At 35.5% G+C, this 16,746-nt stretch overlaps 1 protein-coding gene across 1 annotated transcript in view; it reads right to left on the reverse strand.

Annotated features, from left to right (window-relative positions):
• Positions 1 to 16,746, reverse strand: part of LOC107673990 (neuropilin-2-like) — a 76,313-nt gene that overhangs the window by 13,563 nt on the left and 46,004 nt on the right. The window contains exons 8-14 of the mRNA XM_016467842.1: positions 14,833 to 14,977; positions 14,116 to 14,465; positions 13,017 to 13,161; positions 7,492 to 7,575; positions 6,923 to 6,964; positions 3,758 to 4,017; positions 1,279 to 1,372 (exon numbers count right to left, since the gene is read on the reverse strand). Of these exons, the coding sequence (XP_016323328.1) occupies positions 1,279 to 1,372; positions 3,758 to 4,017; positions 6,923 to 6,964; positions 7,492 to 7,575; positions 13,017 to 13,161; positions 14,116 to 14,465; positions 14,833 to 14,977 (1,120 nt within the window). The remainder of the gene's footprint in view (positions 1 to 1,278; positions 1,373 to 3,757; positions 4,018 to 6,922; positions 6,965 to 7,491; positions 7,576 to 13,016; positions 13,162 to 14,115; positions 14,466 to 14,832; positions 14,978 to 16,746) is intronic.

Consider the following 16,746-nt stretch of genomic DNA (forward strand, 5'->3'; position numbering starts at 1 on the left):
TACATTAATGTTCAGTAATCACAGTATGTATCACTTTTACTTTCACTGAATCATTTTAAATGGTCCTTCTGTTGCTAATTAATTTTTTAAAGTATAAATATTGCATGAGGTGCTTAATGGTCATGAAAATAATGTAACAATGCAAAATATCTTGATTTTCCTTGATTTTCTGGAATGAGTTATGACCTGGACATGTTCTTAACAGGTTTTGAGATTCAGCCAGATGCTGTTTCCAAATGCTATTATTACTTAAAAGCATTTTTTCCTTCAGCTAAATTATCTGTCCTGAACCCCCCTTCAGTGTTCAGATAAGGCATTTTGATTCTCAGTTTGTTGGTACAGAAGCGTGTTTTCAAGATGTTTTCATGTTCTGAAGGTTTTGTTTTGGGGAGCGAACATGGAGGGACAGAGAAGATTGCTTGAATTCTTGAAACACAAACAATTAGAAAAAGACGAGAAACTATCGTGGGGGCCAGTGGCTTGGGGATCTCTTTTTGGCGGGAACTGCGAGTCCAACTGCACGGGTCGATAAGAACTCTCCCAGCATGCTTTTGGAAGAATCACAGCAGGCGCATGGTGGAACACAAGCTCAGGAGGCTTCCAATTTTTGGATTCGAAATGAACCACCAAGTCCCGTAGCCTCGGAGTGAGCCAAGAATGACTAAATCAGGGTTTCCAGTTATGGACTGGGAATCGTAGCAGCGGCGAGCACATGGTCGCATTCTGATGTCTTTAAGACCATAAACCACAAAGCTTCTGTGCGAGATCCATCCTCAAAAAGCTTGGGCTATCAGCTAATTCCGTTAAAAATCTCTGTTTACAAACATGGAAGGAGAAGCGCAAAGGAAATAATGAAACATAGATTAGCATCGGGGCCCAGGGGCATTTGTGGCCTAGATTTGATTCTACATTTTGCATTTGATGGCAAACAACGAGCCGCAGTATTTTTTATGTGTGTCATCCTTTCATGTTAATAAATTCTATTTTGAGAAGCTCTTTGAGATAGTGGCTGTGATGGCTAAGGTTTGATCACAATAAATAGAGAGGTTTACTGTATGGAGTGAGATTCTCAACGAATTATGGTGAAATGGTGGAACTGGAATATGGCCGTCTGTAATGAAGAGATAAAGGTGAACTTCACAGGAAACCAGAAAGAGCGTGGCAGGGAGAAACATCTGGTCGAGATAATGCAAGGCTTTTGCTTAAATTGTTGACTATGAATGACAACAAAAGGACAAACCTAATGATGGAAGAAAAAGATGAAACATGCACACTTACGAGTACACTCCTCCAGTGGTGTGTTCACACTCATGTGGATGTCATCGATCCAGATGTGGCCTTTGGTACCCTCAAAAAATCCTTCGATTATCACCTGTGTGATGAAATATGAGAACATAGTAAAATGTCACCATGATTTCTGACAGGCTGTCAAGTAAACAATTAATGATGATTCAAATGAGTAATCATTTGGGCTGTCAATAGATTCAAGTAAATATCATGCTTTGGTGTTTTTAAAGTGATGTTCACTAATATATTTCTGTCACATTTTACCTCACAATCGAAAGAAATTATGTTGTGCATAAAGAAAATGAAGCCTATTTGGGGACCGTAAAGATTTTGGTAGTGAGACACTATCTCAGTTTATGTTTTAATTGTTTGAATTTCCATTATAGTTTCATATGATTCTCATTAGATCCTCATTTTCAACTTTTTTAAAGTACAAAAAAAACCTTTATCATTATATTAACAATTACAAAAGCAGTGCAACAATTATTATAAATACTTTACAATAGACAAAAGTGTTGTGTATATTTGAATAAAAATACACAAAATAGACTATTTCTTGTGAATTTGTGATGAAATGTATGAGATTGACTCGATTAATCTCACATTTTGAACACCACTAAAAAAGTTTATTTTGCTTTCTCAAGACCAAAACATATTTTTCTTGTGATCTCAAGTTAAGTTATTTTGCTTACAACAAAAAAGAGAGAAAATAAAAAAGAAAACAAGACCAGCGACATGATCTTCAAGGAAAAAGTTAGTTGAACATGGCAGTCAAGCTGATAAAACTAGTTCGCTAGAAGCCTGGTGAAGAAAATTTCAACAGCAACATACAGTTAATAATAGTTAATAATATAATTGACTATAATTGGATGTGAAATACGTAAACCTACCAATATCCGTCACTGTGACTTGTTGCGCGAGGAAAAAATTACGTTTTAGTCACATAACATCAGTTAATGGAAATGCGATCATTTTGCTGTAGTTTTTTTATTGACATTTATAAAATATCGCAAAAGTTTTGCGCAAATCTATAATGAAAACCAGCCAAATGATACTGCGCAAGGAAAAAATTACGTTTTAGTCACATAACATCAGTTAATAGAAATACGGTCATTTCGCAGTAGTTTTTTAATTGACATTTATAAAATATCGCAAAAGTTTTGCGCAAATCTATAATGAAAACCAGGCAAATGATACTGCGCAAGGAAAAAATTACGTTTTAGTCACATAACATCAGTTAATGGAAATGTGTTCATTTCGCAGTAGTTTTTTAATTGACATTTATAAAATATCGCAAAGAAATGCGGTCATTTCACAGTAGTTTTTTAATTGACATTTATAAAATATCGCAAAAGTTTTGCGCAAATCTATAATGAAAACCAGGCAAATGATATTGCGAGAGGAAAAAATTACGTTTTAGTCACATAACATCAGTTAATAGAAATGCGGTCATTTCGCAGTAGTTTTTTAATTGACATTTATAAAATATCGCAAAAGTTTTGCGCAAATCTATAATGAAAACCAGGCAAATGATATTGCGAGAGGAAAAAATTACGTTTTAGTCACATAACATCAGTTAATAGAAATGCGGTCATTTCGCAGTAGTTTTTTAATTGACATTTATAAAATATCGCAAAAGTTTTGCGCAAATCTATAATGAAAACCAGGCAAATGATAATGCGCGAGGAAAAAATTACGGTTTAGTCACATAACATCAGTTAATAGAAATGCGGTCATTTCGCAGTAGTTTTTTAATTGACATTTATAAAATATTGCAAACGTTTTGCGCAAATCTATAATGAAAACCAGGTAAATGATACTGCGCGAGGACAAAATTACGTTTTAGTCACATAACATCAGTTAATGGAAATGCGGTCATTTCGCAGTAGTTTTTTAATTGACATTTATAAAATATCGCAAAAGTTTTGCGCAAATCTATAATGAAAACCAGGCAAATGATATTGCGCGTGGAAAAAATTACATTTTAGTCACATAACATCAGTTAATGGAAATGCGATCATTTCGCAGTAGTTTTTTTATTGACATTTATAAAATATCGCAAAAGTTTTGCGCAAATCTATAATGAAAACCAGGCAAATTATATTGCACGAGGAAAAAATTAAGTTTTAGTCACATAACATCAGTTAATGGAAATGCGATCATTTCGCAATAGTTTTTTTATTGACATTTATAAAATATCACAAGTTTTGCGCAAATCTATAATGAAAACCAGGCAAATTATATTGCGCGAGGAAAAAATTATGTTTTAGTCACATAACATCAGTTAATGGAAATGCGGTCATTTCACAGTAGTTTTTTAATTGACATTTATAAAATATTGCAAAAGTTTTGCGCAAATCTATAATGAAAACCAGGCAAATTATATTGTAAGGTTTACCAACACTATTTACCATACATTACATTTTTAATATAATCCCATTTTACTGTATATCTTGTCTAATCTGCTTACCTGAAATTCATTAGGAGATCGAGGTATGATGGTCCGTCCTTCTTTCCAGATGGGCTCCTGGTCTCCACGGAGGGACCAGAGCAGGGTTTCCTCTTGGTGTTTGTTCTGCAGCAGGACCCTCAGGGTTCCCTGATCCTCCAGCTGATAGGAGAATATCAGGCAGAGAGGTCCAGTGTCGGGATCCACACTGGGACTGAACATCCGGGCTTTCTGGCCTTGCGTCTCAGGACTGGCCTCAATGTACAGGTAGTTTCCCAAACCTGTGAAAGAACAAACACAGCAAGGCGTATCACACAGAGCGACAGATTAAAATGTTGTAGCCTTTTGGTTAGTCGCATGTAATCTTGTTCATTCCCTGCTGGGCAAAAAGTGCCATTCAGCACATGACATTTTAACAGTCTGGTTTGTGTCACCGTGGGTCCGACCTATCAAACAGCCAGTGAGCACTTCCTCAACCCAAACTGTGCTTCCAAGCAACACGTTTCTCTAGTCCCGCCCGTCTAACGTCATGCTGTGTGATTATACGGAAAAGTCAAGTGTGTCATTGTGGGAAAAGTCAAGCACTTCGTCATTAGTGTCGTTCGTGAGCGACGGTAGCCCACTAGGCTCTACTGTAGGCACTTTAGGTGACGGCAGGTGTCTGTTTGCTAAGCCAAGAGTGAAAGAGCCTTAAATGGGAGCAAGGCACGACCCCCACAGTGAAGAAGGAGTGGAGAGACAGGTGCACACTCTTTTATTTCTCTATATATTTGTGAATAATCTTTCCAGACGTTTCAAGGTCAAAAGGATCTCGAAAAAAGCTCATGTGGTGGTATCTCTCTGAACCATAAGATTGGACGAGGAGGAGACATGTGACCTATTGGAGTCTTCAACATTTTGAGAACTGTCAGAAAGCGCCTATAACACCTTGCAGCTGTCGGCATGGCTTGTTAAGTCTTTCAGAGAGAGCATTTAAAATATTCCAAGGCAATGAATTTAAAATAGGTTTAGGATAACAATCCCCTTAACTTCACTGGGAATGCATATATGAGGAGATGTGAAGGGGTGGGGAGCGAATATCTTTAATTTATGTGGGAAAAAAAAAAATCTTTTTGATCGTAAGTACTATATTTATAAGGGGAAACGAATAATGATCTCTTGAAAGAGGCTTTAAGTACATGGAAGTCTATGCAAAAATCCGCCTGGAAGGCAGGTGGAGGACTGGAATACATAGTTGGAAATGCAGTTTTCCACAAGAATCTGCGCCTCTGAAGTCTGAAAAGGTTTTTTGAAATTCCAGAAAGGAGGCCTGGGAAATTGCAATGCTTCTTACACTTTTAAATGGTTTTGGAACAAAATAAATCATTAAACAATATTGCTTAGCACCATCTACAACACATATATGATTATATGATATATAATGATGTACACTACTGTTCAAAAGTTTGGGGTTAGTAGAATTTTTTATTTTTTAAATAAAAGTTATACGTGTATTCAGCAAGAATGCATTTAATTGTTCAAAGGTGACAGTGAAGACATTAATAATGTTACAGAAAGATTTCTCAAATAAATGTTGTTCTTTTGTTCACAAAAAATATTACACGGCTCTCCTGTTTTTAACATGGATAATAATAAAAAAATATTTCTTGATCAGCAAATTACATTTCTAAAAGATCATGTGACAATAAATTACATTTCAAAATATTTTAAATTAGAAAAAGTGTTTTTAATTGTAATAATATTTCACAATATAACAGTTTTTTAAAATATTTTGATCAAATAAATGCAGCCTTACTGAGCGTAAGAGACTTCAGAAACATTTACAAAATATTACCGACCACCAAACTTTCAAAACAGCAGTGTATAATTGAAAATATATCAGAAATGTCAAATCTACAGTATAAGCTCTAAATTCTGACAGAATGAGCCGCATTTGAAACTGCTGTAAAACAGCCAAAATATGCAAACCAGTGGCAGTGACCTCACATCAATTGAATTCTATATTAATATTTGGCAAAATTAGACAGCCTACAGTTATAGTACTACGCCAAAGAATTATTTATTGTGTTTATTGTAAATAATTAATGTAATTATTTATTGAACAATGCCATCCCAATCATATTGCTGTTGCTGCCTTTTTATAAAAGCAATATGTCAGTCGAGACCAAGCGTTACAATGATTTTTGCGTTACATGTCAACACTTGACTCTTAAATGTGGTGAAATGACTGCAACACATGCCCTTGAGTGTCATGTGAAATGGTAACAATTTTCTTTCATAGTCTGATGCATTTCAGAATAAAACGAAATATTAATGAAGAAAAAAATTAAAAATGTGTAATTAAGCCAAACTCGAAAACTACAAGGGAGGCTAGGCTGATGCAATGTTAAAAGCAAAGTTTTGCATGACATCATTTCTTTCTTTCACAGTCATTCACCAGAAAGTTGTACTAGGAACGTAAATCTTGCTTTCATATTGATGAATATGTAGTAATCTGCAGCCCACGGACTCCCAGCTTTCAATCAAACAATGATTGTTATTTCTGTCTTCACTGCCATGCTTTGTTCCTGGTGTACGCTTCTAACTGGGATGTGTCATGGGATAGAAATAGAGGGAGTGTGACAGTGTTCGGGAGGGAGAAAGGAGGAGAGAAAGCATGCCGAGCATTCATCCTGTTTTCCTCTTCTACATCTCATGCCAGTGGCTGACATGTGGAAAGCAGACCGCCGTGTACAGAGGGAATGAGGTCACAGGAGTTTATGAGAACACGTACTGAAGTTAGAAAACTAAAAGGCGGTTCTGGAAACAGTCAAGGTGCATTTCATCTGGGTGAGGTGTTAAAATGATTATGGGAAACTGATTTGGAGTTAGAATTAAGTCATATTACATGAAGAACAGGGCACAAGATACCCTGCTGAGTTTACACTGGCATCAGTTTCTATGTGGGTCCCGGCTGGTTTATGCTGGTTAGTACCGGTTTGGTGCAAGTCAAGATGTTCCCTCCCAAAACTTTGCCAACATGATCTTTTATGGAAAAGCTGGTTGAATATTGGCGTAAAAAATGCCATATTTAAAAATAATGCTATATTATATATAAATAACAATATAAACAAAAAAGGGATGAATTAATTATAAGTTATTATACTTTATTTAAATATAATTATGATTATTAATATAATGATGAACTAATTATAAGTCCTTTGTGAGACGGCAGGGCAGCGCTGGTAACTGACAGATAGAGTACATCAATACATTCGCATTAATATTCATCAACCCTGGCAAAACATTGGAAGGCTAACGGCACTTTAAACTAAACTGAGATTTGACCTTTGACTTCAGCTGCATCAATGTGCAAAAATATAAAATATCACAACAACTCTGCCAAAGAAGCCACGGAAAATGCTGATAGTGTAACTTATGTTAAAGGGATATGGATATTTATTGAACAAAAAAGTGGTATAAAGTGCTTACAGGTCACATGTACATATGTATGTTGTTTTGAAATATTATATTGCTCCATGTATACACAAGCACTTCACTTAAGCAAAGTTTACCTTGTGAAAATACATTGGTGCTTTATTGGTAGACTGATTAGTTTCCATTTCACATATGCATGCAACAACAACCCAAAGGCGGCTGATTTCTGGAGGTTTAATGTGTTTGTGAAATGTATACAGGCTTAAATTCTGTATTGTAAAAAACTAAATAAATAAATAAAAATTATGCATACATTTTGTGATTAGATCTAAACCAACCTGGACTGGGTTTCTGCATTGTGCTGGTTTCTACAGTGGAGGCTTGAGTTGGTTTGGATGTCTCTACAGCTGGTGTGGAGGTTTCTGCAGAGGAAACACATAATTAACAATCTTATCTTAACCCAGACCAGAATGCATTTCCATTCAAACAAATCTCTTTTTCTTTCCATTTCAAATGAGATTCCCTTTCATTTTAATTATGCAGCCAGCCATGAGTCAGATACTCATAAATTAAATCATAAAGCTCCAATCTCTGAATTTATGCTAGCGCAGAGGCGAACATAAACTATGTGCACAGTATGCAATCCTGTGCAAAACTATAATTTTGTCCCCATATAGCCTGCAGGTTTTTGCATCTGTCTTAAATGATGACATCAGACTGATGGATGGCGTTGCTTTAGGGAGAAAAACCAGACAAGCCATGGGGTGTTGAATGAAAACAACACATGTATACATACATGCATACTAATGTACATACATGCATACTATAAAAAAAAACAATTTAGCTATTTAAAACCTCTTAACTGTCACCCATCCCCTCTGTGGGACGCCTAAGTTTTCTTCACTATATTACAATTAAATCCTAATCTAATCATGACAAACTTTATATCATTGGAAAGGTCTAAGACTCCTAAATAGATATTTAAAAAAATTATGTAGGAAAAGTAATAGATTAATTTATGACAAGAGTGCACCTCAAAAATCTACATCATAACAGGAGTTCTGACCTTTGTCAAAAAAAGTCTTCTTCGTTCTTCGTTGCTCTATCATAGATGATTTCTATGATTTAGAAATCATCAGAAATGATATATCAACTGAAAACTTAAAATCTCTAAATTCATCCTTTGAAAACCATTTTATAATCAGACATTGCATTACCATGAAAATGGTACATCAAAATCATGTTACAAAATGTTTTCATTCATGAATTATAAAAATGTACGTTTGGATAGTTCACTTTCACGTCTATGTTCAAAAATGTGAGTGACAGTTAAGGGGTTAAAAAAAGTGCAAACGATTCATTTTACTATGAACTGTAGGTACCAAAATGCCTCCTATAATGCCTGAAATATTTTCACCTAAAACAAGAACAAACATAATCTGTCAACAGAGTAAATAAAATAATAAAATTACTGTATGTGTGTATATATATATATATATATATATATATATATATATTAATTTAGTATAATATTTTTATATACTGTATTATAATGGAAAACAAAGAAAAAAATAGAGATTAGGAAATTATTTATGCAAGGACGTTTAAGAGAGATGTGATTTTTCTTTCTTGCAGAAAAATATTCAGATTTCTAGTGGGAGAAATAATAATTTAGCAATCTTGTAAATTACCTTACAAACAAACAGAATCAAGTGAAATGGTTTTAGACTTAAATAAGTAGAGAATTACATCTAGCACACAAACCGAACGGTCACTCACAGTAGTTTCTGCAAAGGAAGCGAATCGGTGCATACATTAATATTTTGAATTCATAAAAGGTGAGCCACAGCTGGTGATATTTGTCACTGTAATGCCATGGCCTTTTCTGAAGCAATTAGCCAGCTAATACCACTTCCACTGCCCTATCGCTAACTGCCTCCCTCTCTACGCCATCCTCTTTCCCTCGATCATTCTTTCATATGCCTCCGCACCTGCAGTCTCTGTCCATTTGTTTTTCTTTGTCTTCTGACTCAATTAGTGCAGGGATGACAGATAAATATCATCACCTGTGTGGGACTACGCTCGTGCATGTGTACACACGTGTGCAAACACTCTCCACGCCTTGAAGATGCTCGGTCAGTGTTTAAAGGTCGCTGTGTGTCACGGTGTAATGATTTTGACCTTTCAGAGATGTGACAGTTGTGTCAGCACAACAGACAAGACAAATACAGGGAACGTCGTCACAAACCGCTGTACTTCTACCGTCACACTCCAAGGCTGTTCTAAAAGGTAGGAAGCATAATTATGCATCCTTCTCAATTCAACGACAGCTTTGCATGTAGGTTTCACGGCAAAAGTGTGATGTGCATGGCAGTGTTGTTTTTGTATTATTTATATACTATTTTATATATATATGTGTGTGTGTGTGTGTGTTTGTATTATATATATATACACACACACACACACTATTATAGTATGTATATACTATATATAATTTTGCCATTTTAGTTTTTGTCTTTTTAAAATATTTCTATTATTACTCAGTACTTAAATGGATAATTACACTGTAACAATGACACCTTAATACCCAGAATTATTATTTCATTTTGTTATATATATATATATATATATATATATATATATATATATATAAGTTTAAGATTTTCATCTATTTCTTTATTTCAACTTTATTTCAATTACCAAAAAGAATTTTCAATATTTTTCTAATTTAAATTTTTTGTAATTTTCTGCCAGGACATCATTCTATAAATTACGGTGATTTTGTTTAACTCAACACAATGCAATGTGCAATTCAAAATATGGATAAAACACCTTTGAAAAATCAATACAGAAAAATCCTTCATATTAACAGTACATTGGGCCCTATTTTTATAGTCATTTCCTAGAGTGAAGGTTATTGCTGTTTCAAAATGGCTGTGTATGTTATCCGTCTCTTTAAAGAATACGTGTAACTGTACACCTCACCGCAGGCTGCAGTTGCCTTAATGTGATTAAGACTAGCGGGAAGATCATTGCCTACAGTGTGTGTGCATGTCTGAGTGTGTTGGAAGTAATGGGAAGTAAGGCAAAGAAATGAAAGCATATTATTGATAGCTGTAATCTGTCTTCCATCCATTCCGTGCAGCTCCCCCTTTCTCAGCTCATATCCATATCATTCTCTTCTCTCTCCCTCTACTCTTGTCCTGTCATTTCTGCTTTCATCATATTCCCACCCTTTCTACAGGAAAGCTGTCACGTCGTTCTCCAAAGACCCTGATTCAGCAAAAAGTAATAAATCAATAATAAAAAAATAGATAAATAAATAACAGAGCCTCAATTATGCATAAAGCTTTCCTGCATATTTCAGCCTGCCAATCACAGCTTGGCAAGGCAGCAGAGAGCAATAGTGCATGCTGGGAAAATAAATAGCTGCCTTTGGGGCCCCATAATTTACCTCAGATTCATGCAATGTACTATATATTATATACGTTTGATCGCTTCACGATGACCAAAGCATATAAAACCCGAGGAGCTGAAAATGGCTGAGATAAAATACAAAAAGATTGATTAATTATCTGATACTACACTAGTCAACATTTGAAGTGGATCACAGCCTTTCATCAAAGTTGTCCTAAAACCTAAAACCAAAATGCATTCTTGTCTTGGGACACAACTTTGATTAACTTTTTTGGTCCACTTCAAATGTTGACTACTATATTTTGACAAACACAAGAATTAAATTTAAATGTAACTTTACATTTTTTTGAAGAATCAAGCAACCACTCAGAACACTAGAAATCACTGGGAGATTAAACCAAGTACATACTAAGTAACACAGTGTGGGCAGGTATATGTTTGCATACACAACAACAGCTGTTCCGTGGGATGAACATGTATAACATATGAGTTTGTGTGTGTGGGAGAGTGAACATGGGAAAAAGTGTAATATGGTCTCTGATGAGAAACAGAAAGAGGAGGAGGAGTGAGAAGAACAGGACCAAAAGAAAAACATTTACTCAGCAAGAACACTCCCTGAAAACAAATGGTGGGAAGAGAGAAAGAGACTGACTAGAAAGCAAGAAAGTTAAAACAAAAGAATGGAATTGAGAGAGATGTGTTGTTGTGCTTCTTAAAGGGATAGTTCGCCAAAATGGCATTTCTGTATTCATTTATTCACCTTCATATAAAAAATTAAAGGAAAAGGATTTACTTTCAAACAATATCCACTCAGGAAATGCTATTAAATTTAATTTAATTAAACACAGCCAATATATTTCCATTTGCATCAATTCAATATGAGATCTATCTTTACTATGGCCTATACAAATAAAGTAAATATATATATATATATATATATATATGAAGGTCTGTAGAGCTACATGTTGAAGGTCTCTAGAACTTTGAGCATTTGGTTTTCGCACCTAAAAGTGGAGCATACTGTACATTTGCATATACACACACACACACTCAATCAGATGTATCTCCAGCAGCTCTATGATAAATTATACAACAGAGAGGATAATTGGCACAGAGGGTCGCCGTCTGATTATAGTAGTGCTGCTGCATGAGTGTGTAAGTGTGGCTTTCATGTTTATATTGTAGACATGGGAATGTATTCATCCAGGTTGATGCTCTAGTGAGTCAGATAGAGAAAAACAATCATAATTTAATATAATAACAAATATGCAGTTGCTCCAACATGAAACAAAAATGTCATTAATTTCTCATTAGTAGCTTCTAGAAAGTAACGTGATTAAATGCTCAGCATTTATATTTTTCTCCTGAGAAATAGATCCCAGGACTCTTACATGCGTTTCCTCATAAGTTCTCAAACTGAGCTCAAAATCAGTGGTCTCGATATGAACTTTTCCAAAAGGAAAATGATTTGAAGTGCTATCAACATCTATTTAATTGCTTCACATTCTTACTTAATGTCAACAATTTGCATCTATTTCTATTTCTTCAAAGAAATTGTAGTTGAAATCTAAAACAAAGATAAATGGGAATACACTACCATTCAAAATTCTTGGGTCAGTGTGATCAAATAAAGCGTGGTTGTCAGTGTGTCACTGTGTTTAAATAAATTAACACTTTTAGTCAGCAAGGATGCATTAAACTGATCAAACATGAAAGAATGTAACAAAAGATTTCTAATTCAAATAAATGCTGTTCTTCTGAACTTTCTATTCATCAAATAATCCTTGAAAAACAAGTGTTATGGTTTCCACAAACATATTAATCTGCACAACAGTTTTCAACACGGATAATACTATGAAATGTTTCTTGAGCTGCAATCAGCATATTAGAATGATTTCTGAAGGATCACGTGACACTGAAGACTGGAGTAATGATGCTGAAAATTCAGTTTTGCATCACAGAAATAAATTACATTTTAAAATATATTCAAGTAGAAAACAGATATTTTAGATTGTAATAATATTTCACTATATTACTGTTTTAAATGTGTTATAACATCTTACTGACCCCTAACATTGGAACAATAGTGTATGCAGCACACACACAACTGAGACGTCACAGTAAAGCCTTACAAAATTCATCCAGCCTCCACCAATTTTTAATGGTTGTTTTCTCCTATCCAATTCGCTTAGAGACAATCCCTGTTTCCATGTTTATATTTTCTCTTCACATCAGTCTATCCATTTTCTTTTACTTCTCCCCACCAAAAATGAAAAATATAAAACATTGTACAAGCTGCAATAGCTTTCAGCTGACGGTGCGTTTCTGGGCAGCTGCTCAGTGTCAGTTGTATAAATTTCACCCTACAACTGGAACTGCCCAATCATCACCAAGTAATTCAACTTATGATTTCACGATAGTGGTGTATTTGAGAGCCGTGTCCTACCTGGCAGGTTGCAGCCCAGGACTTCCATTCTCATTCCGATCCCTGCCGGAGACCAGCGCTCTGGATAGATGCGGATAAACTGTGCAGCCAGTTCCTCAAAACGCCTCAGCTCTGGGGTGTCATAGTGTGTGTTCCCCTCAAAAAGCTACAGAAAGAAACACACACACTGAATGCAGGCATCTGAACAGGTATCGTAGATGTCACAGGTGTGGTTAACCTGCTAGTAAAATAATTAGAATAGCATGTTTAGTTGGTAACTCTGACAATTCAATTGAGTTCCAAATGGCTTGATTCCCTACTGGAATATCCTAGAAAATGTTTTTTAGCTGATCATTTATGATGATTCATTGATCCAAGCTGGTCTAGATGATTGATCGATTGGACTTCCATCTAATGGACTTGGTTTTTGACCTTGTAGACCATCTTAATCAAGATGGTAAGGACTGGTAGCAACAAAACGGAATATGTCAACCATATTGGTAAAGATGTTTAGAGCTGTTCTTAGAACAGCAACAAACCACTTACACTATCATTCAAAACTTTGGGGTTGGTAAGATTTCTAATTGTTGTAAATAAGTCTCTTACGTCACCAAAGATGAATTTATTTAATGAAAAACATAGTAAAAAAAGAGCAACATTGTGAAATATTATTACAATTTCAAATAACTGCTTTCCTAGCAAAGCTGAATTTACAGCATCATTACTCCAGTCTATAGTGCCACATGATCCTTCAGAAATCATGCTAATGTGCTGTTTTGCTGCTCAAGAAACATTTCTAATTATTATCAATGTTGAAAACAGTTGTGCTACTTAATAATTTTATAGAATCGGTGATACTTTATGTTTTTCACAATTCTTAGATGAACAGAAAGTTCAAAAGAACAGCATTTATTTGAAATATAAATATTTAGTGACATTATAAATGTCTCTACTGTCACTTTTGAGCAATTTAATGCATCCTTGCTGAATAAAAGTATTACTTAAAATACTTTAAACAGTTTCATACCAAATACAGTTTACCCCATTTTGAATGGTAGTGTATGTTTATAAAATAAGCATTCTGCATATGTTTATATTATGCTCTGGGCAAATTAAATACCTTGGGCATGCTAGTCTTGCTATCCATTACAAAGTTCCAGTCTTTCCCATTCAGGCTGTGTGCTAGACGGTACTTCCGAACGAAAGCCCGGTTCTCTGAGCTGGTTCCTCCCTCCCCGCTCCGTGCTCCTTGGGTTATCACTCCTCGCACTGTCTTGGGTGTCCCGAGGTCCACTTGGAGCCATTCTTCTCCAGCTATAGGCTGGGCAGGGCCGGGAAACCAACCTGATCGGCTGGCTACCAGACGTGCTGCTCCAGGAGCCCAGTGAAGGTCCCTCACCGAGGAGGCTGAGATCTGGGAATCAGGGAGGAGCCCGGACAGCATTCCCTGGAGCTCCGAACAAGGAGCGTCTGAGAGAAAAGAGAATGAGAGAGAAGTGCACACTTACTTCAGCCTTCAAATGATGAAATGGTCATGTAGCAGACACTGTTATCCAAAGTGTCTCACAGTATACGTAATACAGTTCTCTGAATAAAACTGATGTGTTTTTTTTCTGCCTTGAGCTCCATATTCTTTTTTTTTTTTTTATGATTTTGTCTAAAGGTCCAAAAAAGGGTTCCAAAAATAAATACATACAAAATGCATGAATGTGCATCTTCAACAGAGGGGAACATTTTCAGTTTTTTTCTTTTTAAACAGACAAGAGTTATATAAAGACCTCATAAATATACATTGTATGTTAAGATAAAAACAAACCATGTGACTATAAACACTCACCTGTAATTTGGCAGCCATAAAGCTCAAAGCGTAGTGCAATGCCATTATTCCAGACCTGTGGTCGAATACGAACAAACCGGGCCAGAACGGGCTGAGGAATACGATTCAAAACCACCTCAGATGGGTCAGTATTGGCATGGAAAATCTGCAAAAGAGAGAAAACACAGCACTGATTACACTTGCTGCAAAGCATCAACAAAACTATTCACTGGTTATTTTTTTTATTTAGGAGTGGACTTTTTTTCCCAAAGGAAACATGTTCTTTCATGATACTCCTATTTAGATTTTTGTTTTTCTGCATGCAAAATAGTCAGGATAAATGAAAATAAATATTATTCCTCCCGTTTTAAAAGGTATTCAGTTGAAGGACATCTTAGTTTGATATGAGGTATAGCTCATAGATAGATAAAGGTGTGCAGTGATCATACTTGCATCTGGGCAGATGACAAAATCATAGCCATACATTAAAGAAGGGATCCGAGCCATATCCACCAGCTAGAACACCCTAGCAATGTCTTAACAACTGTTAGTTGCATAGAGTCACCCTACTTCAGTAAATGTAATTTTCTATTTGCTGTTAACTTTTTTTCCCAAAGACATCCCTTAAAACATGTTACAAATTAAAGGTGGGATCATTATAAAACTGCTGCGATAAAACACTCTGATCCACATACCTCAGAACCACAAGAGATCCTACAGTTTCTCTGTAAAGCGTGATAAGGGGTAGATTAAACTGAACACCAGTGAAAAATCTCTAAAGATAAGAGAGGAAGTTCCCATGTAGAGACAAATGGTTGACAGATAACTGAAATGTAAATCAATGTACCCTCAAAATTAGGAAAACACTAGACATGCCGTTAGTAAGCTCGAGGTTTAAGTCACATAATTGTATTACAACAAGATATGAGCTATCAAAGCTGGAGAGAAATTATGACTGCATAGACGTGCATTTAAAGAAGTAAACATTTCTAAAGCTAATGAAAGTAACTGCGCAACCGTCACCAGGATTTATACAACAGTCCAATAAACAAGAAGTTAATATTGAGTAACTTGCATTTTTGACACAATATTGAAAGTTACTTAGTCTGTTTTTGTACCACCAACGAAAATACCTCCAAACAAAGCCATGGCAGAATCAGCCATCTGGTGTTTCTGAATGAATCAATGATTCAGATGATTCAGTGACTCACTCGAATACAGTCCCTTCAATGACTCAATTCATGTTGATTTCCTGAATGTTTTTTGAACTAACCGGATGAGTGCATTATTCAATATTTTAATGACTCACTCGTTATTAGGTTCTTTTGAATGAATTGGATGAGCGAATTATACAAAGACCCATTCGTAGGGTCTTGGAACTTGATTAAGTCCTGAATGAATCAGTGCTCCAGAATGAATTGGTTGAATGAATGACTCAATGACTTCATAAAGCTATCTGGATTCATAAAGCTAGTGACTTGAACAGGTGACCGCATTTTTAAGACCAGTCACCTGTTTTCTTCATGAATTAATGACTGTTTTAAACAAAACGGTTCAGTAAATAATTCAATGACTCACTCATAAAGAATCCCTTGTTTCATTACTGAACTAACAACAGTCATTTGAACTAACTGCATGAGCGCAATTAAAGAAAAGTCACTTTGAATTGGTTGAATGAATGATTCAATGACGCAAATGTGCTCTGTTCATGAATGATTTGCTGTAAATGATTTAACGGTTCATTTATAAAGGGAGACACTTGGTCGCCACCTACTGGCGCATTGATGTATACATAGGGCTTAAAAACAAATAGACAGGAGATTGTAACTTATGACTGTTAAAACGGTTGAAAACACATGACCTCGCACACACACACACACACACACACACACACACACACACACACACACACACACACACACACACACACACACA

Source organism: Sinocyclocheilus anshuiensis, unplaced genomic scaffold, assembly GCF_001515605.1.
Source record: "Sinocyclocheilus anshuiensis isolate Anshui unplaced genomic scaffold, SAMN03320099.WGS_v1.1 scaffold348, whole genome shotgun sequence".
Classification (NCBI taxonomy): Eukaryota; Metazoa; Chordata; class Actinopteri; order Cypriniformes; family Cyprinidae; genus Sinocyclocheilus; species Sinocyclocheilus anshuiensis.